This window comes from Solea senegalensis, linkage group LG13, assembly GCF_019176455.1.
Source record: "Solea senegalensis isolate Sse05_10M linkage group LG13, IFAPA_SoseM_1, whole genome shotgun sequence".
Classification (NCBI taxonomy): domain Eukaryota; kingdom Metazoa; phylum Chordata; class Actinopteri; order Pleuronectiformes; family Soleidae; genus Solea; species Solea senegalensis.
This window is the reverse complement of record NC_058033.1, coordinates 12,618,471-12,637,556: the sequence shown is the minus strand read 5'-3', so window position 1 is coordinate 12,637,556 and position 19,086 is coordinate 12,618,471. Positions and strand designations below refer to the sequence as shown.

The 19,086-nt window shown below is 39.4% G+C and overlaps 2 protein-coding genes across 2 annotated transcripts; both read left to right on the top strand.

Moving 5' to 3' along the window:
- The first annotated feature begins 1,484 nt into the window (after window positions 1-1,484).
- Window positions 1,485-8,983, top strand: ei24 (EI24 autophagy associated transmembrane protein). Its single transcript, XM_044043082.1, has 11 exons — window positions 1,485-1,605; window positions 3,010-3,146; window positions 4,463-4,608; window positions 5,163-5,223; window positions 6,149-6,215; window positions 6,312-6,436; window positions 6,620-6,739; window positions 6,929-7,040; window positions 7,134-7,245; window positions 7,617-7,691; window positions 7,774-8,983. Exons 2-11 carry the CDS (start codon window positions 3,105-3,107, stop codon window positions 7,934-7,936), a joined length of 1,023 nt encoding a protein of 340 aa, XP_043899017.1. The 5' UTR covers window positions 1,485-1,605; window positions 3,010-3,104; the 3' UTR covers window positions 7,937-8,983.
- Window positions 8,984-9,426: 443 nt separating this feature from the next.
- stt3a (STT3 oligosaccharyltransferase complex catalytic subunit A) lies at window positions 9,427-18,290 on the top strand. Its single transcript, XM_044042222.1, has 18 exons — window positions 9,427-9,503; window positions 10,538-10,658; window positions 10,757-10,817; window positions 10,913-11,034; window positions 11,215-11,360; window positions 12,733-12,823; window positions 12,918-13,024; window positions 13,106-13,270; window positions 13,413-13,593; window positions 13,715-13,870; window positions 13,964-14,055; window positions 14,202-14,357; window positions 15,003-15,191; window positions 15,309-15,425; window positions 15,502-15,604; window positions 16,428-16,616; window positions 17,099-17,214; window positions 17,630-18,290. The coding sequence occupies exons 2-18, from the start codon at window positions 10,571-10,573 to the stop codon at window positions 17,666-17,668; spliced, it is 2,118 nt and encodes a 705-aa protein (XP_043898157.1). The 5' UTR covers window positions 9,427-9,503; window positions 10,538-10,570; the 3' UTR covers window positions 17,669-18,290.
- Window positions 18,291-19,086: the final 796 nt, after the last annotated feature.

Here is a 19,086-nt window from a genome sequence, read left to right as displayed (position 1 = left end):
GGCTCACCCAATAAAATCTTATTCTGTGTAAGTCTGTGATGTCTTTAGTCTTTATCAATATATTATATTGTCCACCATTTTTTTACTGTTAGACAGCCTTTTCCAGCTGGAAAGTGAAAACCACTCACTCTCCCGCAGTGAGGAAATCAGGGAGCTGCTGCTCTGCCGCTGTCGTCTTTGGCAATTCACTTACCTGAACAAAGGATTTCAAACATCAAAGCCAAATAGTATACAAATACAAATGCATTGGTGGAGGCAGCACTGGATCAATAGTTGATTTTCTCTGTGGACTCAAGTGCAGGGAGTGAGAGGCGTGAGTTACGAGCTGAAAAAGGGCTGCCTGGTCACAACGTAAAGTGACAAACATTCTTATGATACCGTAAACTTTAACAGGTAAGATTTTAAGTCTTTAATCAAGGGAGTGTGTAGCTTTTATGGATTTTTGTTGTCACTGATGTTATTTATTCTGCCTGTGAGGGCAACTTTATCTGTGAGATTCTGAGTTGAAAACCACAGAGGGACAGTATTTTTGCTATTAGGGCCCTTGACGCTCTACAGCTGTCTGAGTCAGTGTCTTCCTTTAAGTCTCACTTTAAAACATATTTTTATTGAAAAGCTGCAACATGTTTTTCTTCACTGGCTTTCAGTTTCGTTTCTCAAATTGATTTTAATTTGCTTCATTTAATGTTTTTTTGTCATTTATTTTGTTTCTATACTCTATCAGACCTGACTCATGGAGTATTTGTGTGGACAGCAGTATTGCAGGCGCAGGCAGGAACAAGTATTATAATCCCATCAAACTATTGAATGATTGAGTATTTCAAGCAATATAATTAACTTTACTAGTGTAATGGTGCTGTTGCCTCTGTCTGTCTTGTAATAATACAAATCACTGTGACTTGTATGAATTGTAGTTGTAGATATTATAGATAGCTATAATGTCATTATCTGACTATCTGAAACTTAATTCAAGATATTTAAAAATGACAGTGAACTCTTCAGTTGAGGATAAATTAAAGATTAAAAATTAAAAATTAAAACTGAAATTAGAGATATTCATTTGTTATGACATCTATAATGACAAATACATGACAGGTAAAAGTGAGTAAAAACAGAATTGCAGATACCTGTAACTGTAGTTTTGACTAGTAAGAATGATGCTGCAGATATTGGTAGTAGTAAATTTAAAACCACTTGCCATACCATTACACTGAGAAACAGCGAGAGTTGTGTATGGAGTTACTCAGTTAGCATTGTGAGACCTCATTTGACAATGGCTTGAGTGTAGAAACATTTGTTAAACTATAAAGGTTACGCACTTGAATTTAAAATGACTAAAATCCGTTTTCTCGAGTCCCTGTCTCTCTGTGAGAGAGCGGATGTCTGTATTCCATGCTGTTTCTCCAACACCTCAAACAAAAACAGTGAAGTATCTCTTTAAGAATATGAGGACTACACTTCCGGTGAGACAAAGAAGTTGGCGCTTGCGCAGTACGTTTTCCACGGCCCTGGCTGTTGGCTGTTGTGTTGTTGTTGTTTTGACATTAAAGTGGCTGAAAGAGAAAAAATAACCAAGTTAATTATATCCAGATCCTGTTGTATGAGGTAAGGAAGACGCCGCGTTTCGTTGTGTGCCGTTTCTCTGACTTCTGTCACTTGGCTCAGTGTTGTCATGTTGGAACAACAACGAAATGTGTTGCTGAACGTTACAGAACAGTTAGCTAGCAACAGTAGCTGATAATCTATCCGAGCACAGCCATGAACAATCTAGCGAAAGTCTAATCGTGTGAGAGCAGAGACTCTATGATGACCAGACTAACTCCACGCTCACGGTGTCCACACGTCATATTTGCAAAGGCCTGACTATTTCTACGTGTGGCCAGGGAGAGGCAGCTAACACAGGTCACCCCTTTGAGCTAACCACTGAGTCAGCTTTGCTAATGTGTCACAAAGAAACACCGGCAGAAGAATCATTTTTACTTCAGCCTCATTGTGAAACGTGCTTAAGGTTATTGGACTGCATATAGTCAGGTTTGATGCTGCCGTTTTGTGACATTACCATGTAAGCAAACTCACAATAGCTGCAATAATAAAGCAGACACCACCTTATCAGTTCTTCTCTTATCTCAGTTAGTTAATAACTGCTAATAATCACACCAGGTCCTGTTAGATTTTCTCTTTTCAGTGCTTATGAAGCTGAATAACTAGTGTATGTTCTGTTTTTCTTCATGTGATACACATTGCACTTCTCAAACTTTACATATTCAGGCTCACGTTTGAGAAATGGCAATCTATAGCAATCTATTGTGATAGACAATACAAGTGGTTTCAAGAGCAATTCTGGGCTTAACATAGTAGTATTTCTATGTTTCCTGCCATTCACAAAATGAGTAATAGCAGAGCCATGAAATTAACCTACTTACTCCAATTCCATTGAAGTTGGGACACTGTGTAAAATGCAAATCCCACAAAGATTTAACTGAACCACTACAAAATAAATGTAACTGAGATGGTTATTTTGGATGAATATGGTCAATTCTACTTCTGGGTGAAACTGACATATGAAAGTGGGAATGTTAAGTGCAATACTGTCAGGGGTGGAACAACAAATTGAGGAATTTATTGCAAAATTAATTGCAAACCTTTTTGATTGTTGATTAATCAGTTGTTGTTTTCTGTAAAGTAAAAACAAGGTCTCCAATTTTCCAGCTTCACTCCGCTGTATCCATAAGAAACCAGAAACATTGAATATTTTGAGAAGCAATGGTCAACATTTTCAAATGTTTTATGGACCAAACATCCAATTGATTAATTGAGAAAATAATCAACCGATAAATTGATAATGACAACAATCATTCGTTTTTGTAGATTGTAAGAAAATTCACTACAGAATATGAATTGAGGTACTGTGTATCTCACCACACCAGAGTGAGACTTCAAATTGCTAGATAAAGTCCCACCTGCCTGCTCTGTTGTAATGTTGGCTGTGTGGATTTGGGGTTTTTGCAGGTTACTGGGTGAGCCCCTCCCTGCCATGAGAGCTGACCACAATATCACCACCCCCCCCTCCTTCTGCAGTTGATGGATCTGCAGCTGGTCCAGAGATGACAGACAGCGTCAGGGCCTTCCTCCGCAATGTTGCGACGGTCAGCAGAGCCACACACAATAACATTGACCCATTAATTCATAATAATCGATTTATTGAGTGGACACTCACTCTCAACTTAACATCTAATTGTAATATTTTTTAGCGTCATGAATGTTAATGATGGTGATGATTAAATAAAGAGCCCACCTTCCAGTATAACGCCGAATATTCTGCATTCATAACATTAGTCTTATTGTAGAATTCATCGCAAAGCAGTTTTATTGTATTGTACACGTGCACCTAATAAAGTAGAAAGTGTAGCAGGTTTGTTTGTTGTTTAGCTAAGCAGATTAAAGATTTTAATCAAGATATACTGACACGTGTTATAGTCAAGAAAACAGGTGCCATACGTCCACAACTCAACACACACTCACTTAGATGTTAATGATATAATTTATGTCATTATAAGGACTCTGTATGTGTTTGTTGTTGCGTCTACACTTATTGAGCAAGGGCTCCCTGATCATACTTAGTGGTGGATAAGAATCTAATCTAAATCTAAATGTTAATTACAAATTCAAAGTTCTTCATAGTGTATGTGTGTGGAATAAGGGCAAATATTACTATCAGACAGAGTGGCACAGTTATTGGTGCATTTTAGTGAAGGACAAATGAAGATGGCTCAATCAAATTTTCTATGTATTATCTCAAACCTTATCATTGTGTGGCCTCAGCTTGTATGTGAGCTTTCTGTTCTCCAAACAAGTCCAGAGATAACATTTGACTTTGGAATACTTATCTCCTTTTTGACCCCAATAATAGAACTTCTCTCTCAGCTACTTGCATAAAAGAATAGAGCTTGTGGGGCCTTCCATTAAACCATTGGTGTACAACAACTTAATGTCAGTGGTCTGGTTACCATTATTCACAATTGGATCTCAGCATAATTTTCTCTCACAATTCAGCCTCCATTATCCATCTGTTACATAATAGAGGCATTTCTCGTGTACCTGGTAAGGATAGTAGATAGTTGCATGGAGAGAACTGGACAATCTGGCAGGGCATTCTGCTAAATAACGTTTGCTTTGCATTGTGTAAAACCTGCCATGAAATATTCCCAGTTACATTACTGTTTATGAACAAAATCTCAGAACATTTGTGCACATTTGCTTGAGGTTTTCAACTTAAGAAATGATTGTCCACAAACTGATATTTATAAGAAATAGCAATGTTGACCTGGAACATTGATTGTGATAGGACACAAAGCTTTCTAATTGCTTTGCTCAGCAAGCGCTAGCTTTGACATTTTACATTTTAATCTCAATAAGTTGGAAACTTCCTGATCACCGATCTCTCTTGCTCTGGGCTGTGTAGGGGATCAAGGACTCCATATTGGGGATTGGAACAATCTCTAAGCTGGATACTCGCATCCAGCAGAAAAGGGAAGAGCAGCGGAGGAGAAGGGCAAGCGGAGCTCTGGCTCAGAGAAGAGCACAGAGCGAGGAGCGCAAACCAGACAAGTAGGCCTGAAAATAAAAAGCTGTATTTTTTGGTTGTGATGTTTATGGTTCATACCGTATATAGTTAAGAGTAACGTCTTCTAAAGGCCCAGGGCTCCAGCTCCTCAATTCTGAGATTTTTTTGTTGCAAACTGAAGAATTGTAAAACATTATGTAGCACTGTGTGTGGTGTAGTATTGAAGGCTTTCTAGCCCTTGTACGATTCTCACAGGTAGAATTTTCTGCCCCAGAAACTCTCATGTTTGTATCTGTGTATTGATTGGTACATGATGGATATTTTGTTTCTGACTAACCAAATTTGCATCACTTCAGAAGATTATATGATGATGAAAACTGTATACATTTGGAAAATACAATACATTGTTGTAGTCATCAGTTGGTGCGAGGACATGAACATTTGAAAGACCGTAATTGGTAGCTGATACAACTAATCACATTCACAATGGGAAATAGCTTGAGTGTGGGCAGATATATATATGTGGTAAAACTGAAGTGAAACCACACTTTTCTTTTAGTAATCTACAGTGATGGTTATTATCTTTTTTCTCCTTCAGTGAACCTAAAGTAGCCAGCAGGATTGTTCAGTGCTGTGCCTGGAATGGAGGAGTGTTCTGGGTAAGTTATTAAACCTAATTTTAAAGCAAAGCCTTATCTATCTTCTCACAGTATATAAAACTATATAGCTGTGTGCTAAATTTCATGCCACATGTTGGAATATGCCCCTCTTGTGAATATCAATATATGAAATGATTTACCACTGTACTAGCTATTGTACATGTGCAGCCTTAAATCTGGGGTAGGCAGACTATTTTTGGTGTTACTGATCAATAACCTTTCAGCATAATGTAAATCAATTGATCCGAGAGAGACTCCTGCAGAACCTCTAGGCTCCGTGTACTGCCTTGTAGAAATTTGCTGGAGAAATTTCACCTTTAGCTCAAAGCTAGAAGATGTTCCTATTGGCTGTTTTGCTTAGGAGACACAAATACACATCCTATGTTTGGAAATGTTACTATTTCTGCTTTAGAAACAACTGCATATGCTGCATAGAAATGTAAACCTGAATTCTAGCGATCCTCTCAAAACAAAACACTTCTTTGTATGAGGAAGCGCAGTATTGACAGTGCCCTTTAGCCGTGTTTCCACCGAGTGGAACGGTTCAGTTTGGTACAGTATGGTACATATTTTTTTACCTTACGGTCCCAGAGTGAAATAGTAGTGTACAGTGTAAATATCCCATGGAAGTCAAGGCAAACGCACACAGTCTATACAACAGCCAGATGTCCTCTGTTGTGTTGCATTCGATGTCATCAAAACTCAAGCCTGACCCAGGGCTTTAGTGTTCCAAACTGAACTGTACCATGGATGGGGCCTTCCATTAAACATTTACTATAAGTGATTGAAACACAGCATTTGAGTAATGCTTGATGAAGTTATCTCACATCAATGTATTTGTTATCTTTCAAAAAAATGTTGCTGGTTATTATTTTATACCTCTACGAGGTGACAAGTAACAACAGCATTTTTTTCTGCTTTCCAGCTCAGTCTGTTTCTCTTCTACCGAGTGTTTATCCCATTGCTGCAGACTCTCACAGCAAAGATCATCGGTATGTTTTAATGCTCTTGAACCTTAGATGGATTCTCTCTTTCTCTCTGGTAGTAGGAAGCATTCAGAAAAATCAGCTGATTTTTATTTTGTCCAGGTGACCCCTCCCTCCATGGCAGTGTGTGGTCCTGGTTAGAGTTCATCCTCACCTCCGTCTTCAGTGCTCTCTGGGTTCTCCCTTTGTTTGTCCTCAGCAAGATAGTCAACGCCATCTGGTTCCAGGTTAGGCCCTGTTCTGCTATGCTGATGAGTTTTAATTAATTACAAAAGTAATTGTCCTAATTTTTCTGATCTCTACTGGCGGTCTCACAACACAAGTTTTTGCTTTCTCCTGTCATCTCTTATAATGTCAAGCAAAATACAATTTTGCCATGTGTTAATTTTATTTTATTTGCTGTGTTGCAGGACATTGCCGACCTAGCATTTGAAGTGTCTGGCTGTAAAGCTCAGCCATTCCCCAGTGTCAGTAAGATCATTGCGGACATGCTGTTTAACCTCCTCCTCCAGGCACTCTTCCTCATTCAGGTACATTCATACGAGACCAGAAGATCGCCATTATTTGTTCTGAAGCTACAACTTTATCAACATTATTTCTTATACAAAAAAGACTCTCAATGTCCTAGCAAATGAAATGAAATAAAACAAACTACCCTCTCAGTAGTGTGAATAAAATAATAAATAACAATTGTCTTGTGTTTTCTTGTCGTCTTCCAGGGTATGATTGTGAGCCTCTTTCCCATTGATGCCATTGGACAGATGGTTAGTCTCCTGCACATGTCTCTGCTCTACTCCCTCTACTGCTTTGAGTATCGCTGGTTCAACCATGGTGAGACACTGGCATTATACTTATATAACCCAAAATAAATGATCTGCATTGAATGGACAAGGCCAACAAAGAGTGTCTGTTTGTTTTTTAAAGGCATTGAGATGCACCAACGGCTGTCTAACATTGAGAGGAACTGGCCCTATTACTTCGGTTTTGGTTTACCAATGGCTCTGCTCACTGCTCTGCCCTCCTCATACTTCATCAGGTAACATTGTTATATTCTCCACTCATCTAATACATATTTCACTGTCCGGTTATTTAATATCATAAGGAACATCAGTTGCAGCACTATTCAGACCTGAAATAGACTGTTTGGCTACAGCCAAACTACTATCTTTCCATTTGGTAACAGTTTTCTTAAAAATAAAATGATCTCTTTCCAGATGAGTGTTTCAACTCCATATTAAAGTCCATATAAATATAAAAATACGTAGTATTTTCTGGTCTACAAGTGTCTGAATAGAGATAAAGACATCTTTATCTTTTAACAAGAGGAACAGCTACTTTTTGTTGTGGTTAACTTTTCCCTTACTACCTTTAATGTATGTCTCCTCTTTATCTTCTGTTTTTGTGTAGTGGCTGCTTGTTCTCCATCCTCTTTCCTCTATTCATCATTAGTGCTAATGAGGCTAAGACACCAACTAAGCTATAGTAAGTACAACAAAAAAATACATATTTTATGTTATCAGTCATTTTAGTGCATGAGTCACTGACCACATTTTCACTCCTTCAGCCACTTCCAGCTGCGTCTCTTCTCCCTGGTCGTGCTGATCAGCAACAAGCTTTTCCATAAAACGGTCCACCTGCAGTCCTCCCTGTCGTCATCTGCCTCCTCAGAGAGGCTGTCCTCCCCCCACACATCTCCCTCCCGCCAGAGACTCATGCCCACCCAGTAATGGATCTACGTCCAAGGAGATGAGGAGTAGCTTCACTCAACATGGGAAAAAAAGAGGAAGCGATTCTTCCAGAAGGATTCCGCTTAATGAAGACGACGATGTAGCTTAGGACGAAGGGTCTCTGTGTTTTTATCTGATCTATGGCCCTCTGGTCATTCATTTGTAAAAATTGACTGCCCTGTGCCTCACACTCAAAAAACACATTATATACTCCACTATAGACTTTTTGTCCTGTGGGTTTTCTTTCTTTATTTTTTGGATATTGTGCCATTTGAGTGGATCTCCTTTAGTAAATCACAGCACAAGATAGAGGTTTATTCTGTCTCGACAAACTTGTGACTAAAGGATTTTTTTACATTTACTTTTGATGTGCTTCCTTTGCTTTCTAAAGCAATGCACACTCTTGTTTTACCCATAATACATGACACGTCACATCCCCTCCTCATGTGTCCTCATGGGTGTCTCTCTTAAATGATGGTGCCCCAGCAGTTCCAGGAATGACCTTAAACGGTTATGGGGGTGGGGGTATTTTATTTTAAAATGTAGGAGCTGCTATCATACGGACTTAGTATTAGAAATCAAATGTTCCACCCGTTGTGTGTTAATGGAAAGTTTGTCTGGTGCCTCATCCCAAATTCAGATGTAACTCCACTGTCTGAGGAGATGCACATTTTATAAATGACAAGGTGACACCAGCAAAGTAAAGGCTGCAACAGTGTTTTAGAAAGTGATAGGTGAGATAACACTGCCAAACTGCAATATTTATGTTTTGTTATGTTCACTTCAACAATTACAATGCTAAGATGTGTAGTCAATAAGTTAACACAAACATCAAATACATTCTGAATGAAGCAGAAACCCTCCACTATTTGTCAGCCCACTTAACACGTTTTTACTCACTCACTCATCAGAGGGGAGGGATCTTGAGTTTGAAATGGTGTGCAATTATTGTGTGAGGGACACAGTGTTTGTGCAGACTGATATTTGTGAGTGAGGTTTTGTAAAAGTTGTGCGTCTAATTTCAATAAAGTTGATCAGTAATCAAGACTTGACTTTTGGCCGTGTTCAGGGATTTGCAACTATTTAATTACATTAACACAGTGTCTTTCCAGTCCAGTTGCTAGTGATTCAATGATTTTGGCAGAAGGTACACACTACATCTTTAATGCATTCGTTTTTTCTTTATTTCTTCATTTCTGTGATAATGAGGAACGACTGTAGAAGCACTTCAAGAAGCAGCAAACTTAACATGCTAACAGAAACTCCCCAGCTGGTGGCGCTGCGTAGCATCCAGAAATTGGCGTCTTGAGCACTTTTCTTGGGAGTAAGAGTTATCAACCTACAGGGGGCGACACACTTTCCTTCCTCACTAAGGACACGTCACTACACTACAGCAGCAAGTTAGGGGACCACATTTGAGGAGCAGCCAAGCAACCAATCAGCTGTGTGTCGCTTTGCTGTTGACTGAAGCTAGACCAATAAACGCGCGCGCTGGCCCGGCAGGGGCGGGACTAGCTGACGGTGAAGGTTGTGTGTGAAAAGTGTATGACTAACAGGAGCGGAGCGGGTGAGTCTTAACGAACATTAAGATTTAAACGTGTGTTCGTGCACAAAAACAAGAGGTTTTTGTATGTTGAGATGTTGTCCTGCTGCCAAGTGTTGAATTGCAATCGGTATTTACATAATACGCCGGGGACGAGGGTGTTCATTATACAGCAGCTAGCAGGTTAGCCTCACTAGCTACTGACACACTTCTAGCTGGATGGAAGCAGCATCACCACAAACCGGCCTGATGCTGACGAGCTGCAAGATGCTGCTGTTGGATCTTTAGAACTACGTGTTTATGTAAACACTGGTTTGTCAATTTATATATAGCTAACGTAAACTAGCTGCTGTTTTCTGGCTCTGTGGTCTTGGGAAGACACCAAAGCTGCCAATAGTGTCAGTGTTCGCTCTTTAAAGGCGCTGCATTCAAATTAGTTTAGGTGGCCTGTGTCGAGCTTAGTGCTTTTATTTTCAATGAGCAAAACTGTTTTTAATGGTTGAATCTGAAGTGGACTGGCTCAGGTCCATGCAGGAGCTTTCTGGAGTAGGAGCTTCCTGGTTCCTGACGCCACTTCGTAGTGCGTGGCCTTATCTGGTTGGGCTGGACGTGGAAGTTGACTCTTGAGAGCTGAAAGACTTTAATTTGTCTCCTGAAAATTCACCATGTTGAAAAGGGTACAATATATTTAAGAAATGCAAAAGTGCCCTTTTGTTGCACAAAAAAATAACTGTTGCATTCTACTTAATGGTCCTTGTAACAGGACTGCAACTGTTCATAATCGATTAATCTGACGATTATTTTCTAGATTAATCAAGTACTTGTTTGGTCCATAAGAAGTTGATCAGTATTCACTTAGAATAATTTTTTTGTTACATTGAGCAAATGATCCAAATTATCCAGCTTATATTTATTACAAAATACAACATAGTTGTTTAAAGTAGTTGTGGGTAAAATAAAGAGTTTTTAAAAGTGTGTTTAAAGGGAAAATAAGCATATCATGGAGTGCGTTGGGCTGCACAGATTAAGCTTTGTTTTTTTTCTCACCCTCTTTTCAGGTAGTACGGTGAGCTGTCCCTAACCTTACCAAAATGACCAAGCTGGGCTTTTTGCGCCTGTCCTATGAGAAACAGGACACGCTGCTGAAGCTGCTCATCCTGTCCATGGCTGCTGTCCTCTGTAAGTCCTCTGCATGTGATACACACCTGTATATCCTAAGTGGTTGTTAAGAGTAAATGTAACAGTAGATCAACTGTGTGTTTTTCATTTTTTTCCAGCATTCTCCACCAGACTGTTTTCTGTCTTGAGGTTTGAAAGTGTCATCCATGAGTTTGATCCGTAAGTGTTGCAGGTGTCTTGATTACCGACAGTAATATTGGATGATTTCCATCGACAAAGTCATGTTTTAATTTTACCCTTTATCGCATCTCCAGGTACTTCAACTACCGTACCACCCGCTTCTTGGCAGAAGAAGGATTTTATAAGTTTCACAACTGGTTTGATGACAGGGCATGGTATCCTCTGGGGAGGATCATTGGTGGCACCATCTATCCAGGTAAGAATCTAAAGAAATTACAATGGACAAGTACAAACTAACATATGCCACCTTATCAACTTGTGTAATGTTTGTGCCACATTTGGTATAAAAGTTGTCATACACCGGTCAGCTGAAACTATTCAATGGGCCTTTTAAGGTCTGCACACTCATATGTATATGTATTTTCTCCCTCACCAGGACTGATGATCACATCTGCCGTCCTGTATCATGTCCTACATTTTTTTCACATCACCATTGACATCCGTAACGTTTGCGTCTTCCTGGCTCCTTTGTTCTCCTCCTTCACTGCCATAGTTACCTACCACTTCACCAAGGAGCTGAAGGTAAAACACACTTTACAATCCTTTATGTACAACATTATTCAATATAATATAATTTTGGGGTGGGCGGTATAATTGGTATGCATTACAAAAGGTATAGATTTGGCCACAGTAGAGATTTTATGTGTGTTGACGTCCTCAACTTTTGCCAAATCAAAAGGTTTTTTCATGACTGAGGGAAACAAGTGCATGGTGACTGAGAACACACCTAACATTTTCAGGGTTTCCCATGCAGAATCAACACTGACGTCACAAATTGATTCTGTCTTCTTTATTCCAATGCGGTTTAAGAAACACAACGTTTTGTTCCGTTCATTTATGTCCCTGCAGCTCTCTTACACACACAAACACATGCACTAACAGCTGATTTGTCTGACCCTTTTTGCCACACACGGCACATGCAACCTATTAAATGATAATGCTCAGAATGATGTAACATGTCCTAGTATTTCTCTTCTATGAGCGTCTTAGTTTTCACCACAGGTTGGATGAGGTGGATGTGATTCAGAGACAATACTCACTACAGTAGAACACACCACACCAGTGTAGTATTGTAGTATTCATTATATAGTTAGTGTAGTGTAGTAGTTTCATATTTTAAACAGAGTTATAGTTATTGAATAAAGTCTGATTTGAAGTTGCCATTAATTTTGCTTATTAAGCATTTGTATGCTGCCCTGTATGCCAAAATGCTGTCCCTATTGATTATTTAACCAGGGAAGCAATTTCACCAGTTAATGTGTGTGCATACTTGTGTGCTTCAAATTAAGACAAACATTTATCTACGCCGTATTCTTGTTCACAACCCTTACAATTGAGACAAGAGAAGTATCTTTCTGGCCATGATAAAAACTCTTAAGCAAAGGTATTTGGTGCCTTACCGAGAAGTGGAAATGCCCAAATTGTATGTCCAGGTCCATGAGCAAGGCCAGAAAGAATTCTGTGAAGTGTGCAATGTACATACCCAAGAATATATTGCATTGTATACCATTATTGCAAGGTGTTTCATATTACACCGAAATATGAGTTTTAAGCTGTACCACCCAACCCTAATGTAATATTGTATAATTAAATAATATAATTTGATCCAATGTTGGTTTGCTTTCAGGAGTAGTTTGGACTCATAATTATTTGAAGCCTTAAATTCCCATAATGCAACTTAGTCTTTCATGAGGCTCTTCTTGCCTAATACAGTACATGATACCACATCTCTCAAATGCTACACAGATTTGCTTAAAAAACCTGATGCAGATGATATCTGACCTCAGTCAAAAATGTCCCTTTAGAGTCCTATGTGTAGTCTCATTGTAATGAGAATGTTATATTTTGTTTGTTTCCAAATGAGCTTGTTCTGATTAGTGTTTTGTCTCTGTAGGATGCAGGTGCTGGGCTCTTGGCTGCTGCCATGATCGCTGTGGTTCCTGGTTATATCTCTCGATCTGTTGCAGGCTCATATGATAATGAAGGTACACATAAATATATGGTGTGCATAACTATGCTATTCATAGAAAATATCTGACAAGGATTCTTAATCAAATCCGTTGGTGCTGTCCTACTTAGGTATTGCCATCTTCTGCATGCTGTTGACGTATTACATGTGGATCAAGGCTGTGAAAACAGGCTCAGTCTACTGGTCATCCATGTGTGCTCTGGCCTACTTCTACATGGTGAGGACACCAAAATTTTAACTCATTTAATATGCAGAGTTAGTAAGGGTAATGACAAAGTGTTTGTGTGTGTATATGTAGGTTTCCTCTTGGGGTGGCTACGTGTTCCTGATCAACCTTATCCCCCTCCATGTCCTGGTGCTGATGCTCACCGGCCGATTCTCTCACCGCATATATGTAGCTTACTGCACAGTCTATTGCCTGGGCACCATCCTCTCCATGCAGATCTCTTTTGTTGGTTTCCAGGTACGTTCCCAGTTACCCTGGTTCTTGTGCCTTGGCTTGCTGATCAAATTCCTGAATTAAACATCATCAAGCACAAAGAAATTAAAAGGAAAATCATTGTCACGTGACAGCTCACCTCTCTTTTTCTTCTCTCGTCCACTAGCCAGTGCAGTCATCAGAGCACATGGCAGCCTTCGGTATGTTTGGCCTCTGCCAGATTCATGCCTTTGTGGACTACCTACGCAGCAAACTCAATGCCCAGCAGTTTGAGGTGTTGTTCAAGAGCGTCATATCCCTGGTGGGCTTCATCCTACTGTCTGTTGGAACTGTTCTCATGCTGACAGGTGAGAGGAGAAACAAGGAAAACTGTTCCTGCTTTCTCCTTTTATTTTTTTGAAACACTGATTTTAATTTTTTATATGTTGATTTGGACTGTGTCTGATGGCATAAACTCTGGTCCCTCAGGTAAGATCTCTCCCTGGACTGGTCGTTTCTACTCCCTGCTGGACCCCTCCTATGCCAAGAACAACATCCCCATTATTGCTTCTGTCTCTGAGCATCAACCCACCACCTGGTCCTCCTACTACTTTGACCTCCAGCTGCTCGTCTTCATGTTCCCAGGCAAGCATGCACTCAACATATACAGTATATACAAATTTATATTATTGTATACTTGCTGGGTTTTGATTCACATCATTTTTTCCCCCCTTACAGTTGGCCTGTACTACTGCTTTAACAACTTATCTGACGCTAGAATCTTTATCATCATGTATGGAGTGACCAGCATGTACTTCTCAGCTGTCATGGTACGTTTTAAGTGGCATGTATTAAGTGGCACATGTGAAACGCTCTTCGAAATCGCTGCTCAGGGAGACATTTGTGTCTTTTATGGAATTGTGAATGAAAAAACATGCATGAAGGACTTTTTTTATCCTGGTTGTTGCCTCCTCAGGTGCGTCTGATGTTGGTGCTGGCCCCTGTCATGTGCATCCTGTCGGGCATCGGTGTGTCCCAGGTACTAACCACCTACATGAAGAATCTGGATGTGAGCCGACCAGACAAGAAGAGCAAGAAACAGCAGGACTCCACTTACCCTATCAAGAATGAGGTAAGAGGTTAAAGAGGCGGGTTCTTACTGATTGTTTATAAGATGTATACTATCATTAGATTCACCCATTGACAGTGTTCATGTTACTATGTAGCCAAACCAAACTTTCTCAGGAGATAATAATTATATTATAATACATTTATTCATCTTAGATGTTAAAAGTTTGCTCCATGTTGCCTTGGTGATTATTAAAATATTGTTGAGACTATAAATATATAATTTCTCCTACTTTTCAATTTTCAACCAATATTATAATCTGTTTTTAGATATATAATATCTAAATTGACGAAACAAGCATTAGTCTTTATAGCCATCAGTAAGTGAAGTCTTTGCAAATAAACCCTTTGCAATACTATGGAAAAAAAAACTTATTTTCAACCAGTCTGAATGGAAAGAAAATTGCCAGTGTACTTAAAGCTATCTGACCTGCATACTGTGCTGCTCATTATAATAATGTCATGTGTTGTCTTACAGGAATTTCCTTTCTGTATTGTGTAATTTGGATCTTGTACAATATCCAAAATATTTAGACTAATTTTTAATTTGGTCCTCTTTTTCTTTTACCTCTGCATTGTAAGAGACAGACGTGTAGCATTCCCTAACTTTTACAACCTGATTGACATGATTGTGTTGTGTACTGTCCAGGTTGCCAGTGGGATGATTCTGGTCATGGCCTTTTTCCTCATCACATACACCTTCCACTCTACCTGGGTGACCAGCGAGGCCTACTCCTCTCCCTCAATTGTCCTGTCTGCCCGTGGCGGTGACGGCAGCCGCATCATCTTCGATGACTTCAGAGAGGCTTACTACTGGCTCCGCCACAACACTCCTGAGGTCGGTCATGGCCACAGAAACGAAGGACTAAATTGTGTAGTGATTTAGAAAAAGTAATGGCTAGTAGGTTAGGGTTTGGTTCCATTTAGTTACTTGAGTCTGATTTTGTGTTCCCAGGATGCCAAAGTCATGTCATGGTGGGATTATGGGTATCAGATAACTGCCATGGCCAATCGAACCATTCTAGTAGACAACAACACATGGAACAACACTCACATCTCCAGAGTTGGACAGGTGATCTGCGCAACATTCAAGGTACTTGCATTTCTAAAGTGCTACCTGCAGTGTTGACCGACTGTTTGCTGTTTAGGCCATGGCGTCCACAGAAGAGAGGGCCTATGAGATCATGAGGGAGCTGGACGTCAGTTATGTCCTGGTCATCTTCGGAGGTCTGACGGGTTATTCCTCAGATGGTAAGTACCAAGTGTTATTAGGTCAGAGAGTTGGTGAAACACTCACAGTCTGCCTTTTAGATACTTAAACTTTATTGATCAGCCATAATATTAAAACCGGGTATCTGTTACCATTATCACTTACCATAGCACTTGTTTGAAAAATGTCATCACAGGGTCATGAATCTGTTGTGAGTGAGAAGTACTCCGCTGTCCGCTCTTATTTTATTGAACATGCCACAGATGCCCGTCATGGTGAAATATTTACTGCTGGGCACTTGGTTTTTCATATCATTGACAAGGAGCAGATCACGGCAGTGGAGCATTCATTTACCAATGCTCTCATAATTGTTGGCTGGTGATGACTGATGGCCGTGCTGATGTCAGTTTCCTCCCAAGATGAGTCGAGTTGAGCAGGCTATGCTGGGTTATAGACACTAAAGGCAACATATGGCCTTATTTAAATACTCAAAAATAGTTTTTACACTATAATCCTTAAGTCCGCCTTGTCTCTATGTGATGCATGAAGTGTTCCAGTTCTCCATGGATTTTCTTTCAAAATAAAATGCGTAGCAGCTGTTCGATATACGATATTTAACAAATAACGGCAAATATTGTGATACACAATAATGTCTACTATTGGCCCAAGCCTAGTGCAGCCTATTATTTCAGCCACTGTGTTGAGATACCGTACTGTGTATTAATGTGTATTACAAATTATTTGGTTCCTTTTGGATGAAGCAAGTTGATCAAACTGTTATGATCTTATAATTCTTAAAAAAGTGCAATGTGAGTGAGGTTTTTGTTACAGGCGCCCATGTTAATTCATCTCTGTTCATCACAGACATCAATAAGTTTTTGTGGATGGTTCGGATTGGAGGGAGCACAGACACAGGCAAACACATCAAGGAGCACGACTACTACACTCCCACTGGGGAGTTCAGAGTGGATCGTGAAGGCTCACCTGTGCTGCTCAACTGCCTCATGTACAAGATGTGCTACTACCGCTTCGGCCAGGTCTACACAGAGGCCAGTAAGTAACAGTAACCAGGGTTTTTTTCCTTAGATCACCTGAGCTCTTGGCTTCTAAGCTGACGGCACTGTCATCTGAAAAAATATGAAATAATGAGTAATGTGGACATTTTTATTTTGTTGTGTCCACACTTAAGTAATTTAACGGCCAATGTGTAAGAATTGGTGACTTCCAAAGGTGTGGTGTGCAGTCCTTTACCAATCAGGGAAATATATAGTCCAGGGAACCACAGTAGCCTTCAACATACCTGTTTCTGTTTTAAGTGCCTGCTTCAATACACATGGTTTGTCTGTTCAGATAGCTTTATGAACATGGTGTTAAATGTCTTATTTTTAGGGTTACTAAAACTATTTGTATTTTAATTCTTTAATAATTATACATTTATACAGACATAGTTAGGGGTAGCCTAAATGTTATTCACTGGACCTTTGTTAAAGTGGGTCTCAATTCTGTGTTGTAATTCCGACTTCTATTCTCTGCAGAGCGCCCACCTGGTTATGATAGAGTGAGAAATGCTGAGATTGGGAACAAAGACTTTGAGCTGGATGTGTTGGAGGAGGCCTACACAACAGAGCACTGGCTGGTCAGGATATACAAGGTAAAACCTATTGTTATTGGGCAAATGTGTTTGATTCAGGAAATACATGACACATGGAAGGAAATTCGAATAATAGAAATAATTTTTAAATATTTTTTTTTTACAGGATATCAAGGTAGACTTAGAGTTTTGTGTTTTGAGATCACAAATTCAGGCTAACCTGAGGCTTTTGGTGCTTTTCCTTCATACAGTTTTAGCATGACTTAGCTCTACTCGGTTTGGTATCAGTCACGTTGTTTTCCATTACTATAGAACCTGCTAAACGTGGGCGGGGTGGTCATAGCACAGCTGCATGAAACTGCCGTGACATTATTTTAAACCTGACACAAACTCGTGCTGGGATCTGTAAAAATATTCTGCCGTGAAAGAGACCTCTGGACTTGTTTCTAACTTCACCCCATGTTTCACATTGCAGGTGAAAGATCTGGATAACCGAGGTCTTTCAAGAACATAAACGATCAGATGGCAGTGAATGAGAGCCTTTTAGCGCACAGCACTGAACACCTTCCCCTGTGGTCTGCAGATGAGTGAGAAAGGAAAAAAAGAGTACTTTTTTATACTTTTTGTTTTTGGGGAAGAAAGTTGCATCAAAGAGATTTTTTTTTTTGTGGATGATTTTCTTTTTTTATTTTGTTATAATGAAATGTCTCATCTGGGATCAGAGGAAGCAAGTGTCTAAACATCCAGTCTGATGTCCGGAGTTTTCCATGGTGGTCAGAAGAATCCAGTGTTCATTTGAGAAGTTAAGATTTTTACAGTCTGTTCAAATAAAGTGGGAATAATCGGGAAGAAAATTGTGACTTTTCTTTCTTCTCAATCTGTACAGAGTAATATGAAACATCTTAAATTGCGGCTCTGTCATTTAAACAATAGACAGGTTAAAGGAGCAACAGTGACGTTTGTGTGTTCTGAGCAATACCTGTTTGTTCACTGTCGCAGCAGTGATAAGACACCGGTGCTTTTTCTCAGAACCAGTGCTGTGTTGTCATAAAAAACACAATCGATTTGCTGTTCTTTGTTATGGAAATGAAATAATGGAGTTCCTTTGTACTATAAATCAAAGAGCAATGCTCCGATGCAGATGTCTTTTTTTCTTTTTTGAATCACCATTTAACTGTGCAGTCAGTGTAATCACAACAGGTTTACAACAATCCAAGTTTTTAATTTCAGCTTTATTTTGAAGATTTGGTAAGAAGAACAATATTAAGTTTGACATGAGCTTCAAAATAAAAAACAAAGAACATAATCACATCTTTTAATTTTACTGTCCAATTACACTGGGCTTCATTTAGGTTGTTTTGCACCCATTTTAATCAAGGCAAGACTTAACTGAAAATAAAATTTAGTTTTAAGCAGAATAGTCAGACTTCATATTGCCTCTCTGAACTACCGACACAGTAGCTATCAATGTTTTTTCCACAGCCAGCAGTGTGCAGCAGTAAACTGTGACTGGGCTGTTGTAGGATCAGCTGCCGGTTCCATATTTATTCGTAGGTTTATAGCAGTGTGCTCATATCTAGGTAATTCAATAACATTGGATATTATAAACTACACATGCTACCAAAATTAATATTGAGGCAATCCTTTATAAGTACTACATTCCAATAGTGCATTTGAACATTTAAGATTGGGCTTACATTTAAAACGCTGAGAACATTGTAAAATCTGCAGTCAAAGACTAGAAAATCAAGGTCAACTACATTTTACTGGCAGTTTCAGAATAGTTTTATACTGTTGGGACATTTTTATTTCACATTCCCTTTACAACACATCTGCTGTATGAAGTCAGATTTTCTTTTTAAACCACAGGTCATTTAATATGCACCATATATAGTGGACATTAAAATAACTGACTCCAATAACACAACCATC

Excerpts from the sequence above, each read along its gene's own strand:
- ei24 (XM_044043082.1), top strand. The coding sequence starts at position 3,105 with ATGACAGACAGCGTCAGGGCCTTCCTCCGCAATGTTGCGACG. Across the intron at positions 3,147-4,462 it reads TCCTCCGCAATGTTGCGACG|GGGATCAAGGACTCCATATT; the intron begins GTCAGCAGAGCC and ends TGGGCTGTGTAG. Across the intron at positions 7,246-7,616 it reads CCCTCCTCATACTTCATCAG|TGGCTGCTTGTTCTCCATCC; the intron begins GTAACATTGTTA and ends GTTTTTGTGTAG.
- stt3a (XM_044042222.1), top strand. The coding sequence starts at position 10,571 with ATGACCAAGCTGGGCTTTTTGCGCCTGTCCTATGAGAAACAGGACACG. Across the intron at positions 15,192-15,308 it reads TCCGCCACAACACTCCTGAG|GATGCCAAAGTCATGTCATG; the intron begins GTCGGTCATGGC and ends TTGTGTTCCCAG. Across the intron at positions 17,215-17,629 it reads GGCTGGTCAGGATATACAAG|GTGAAAGATCTGGATAACCG; the intron begins GTAAAACCTATT and ends TTCACATTGCAG.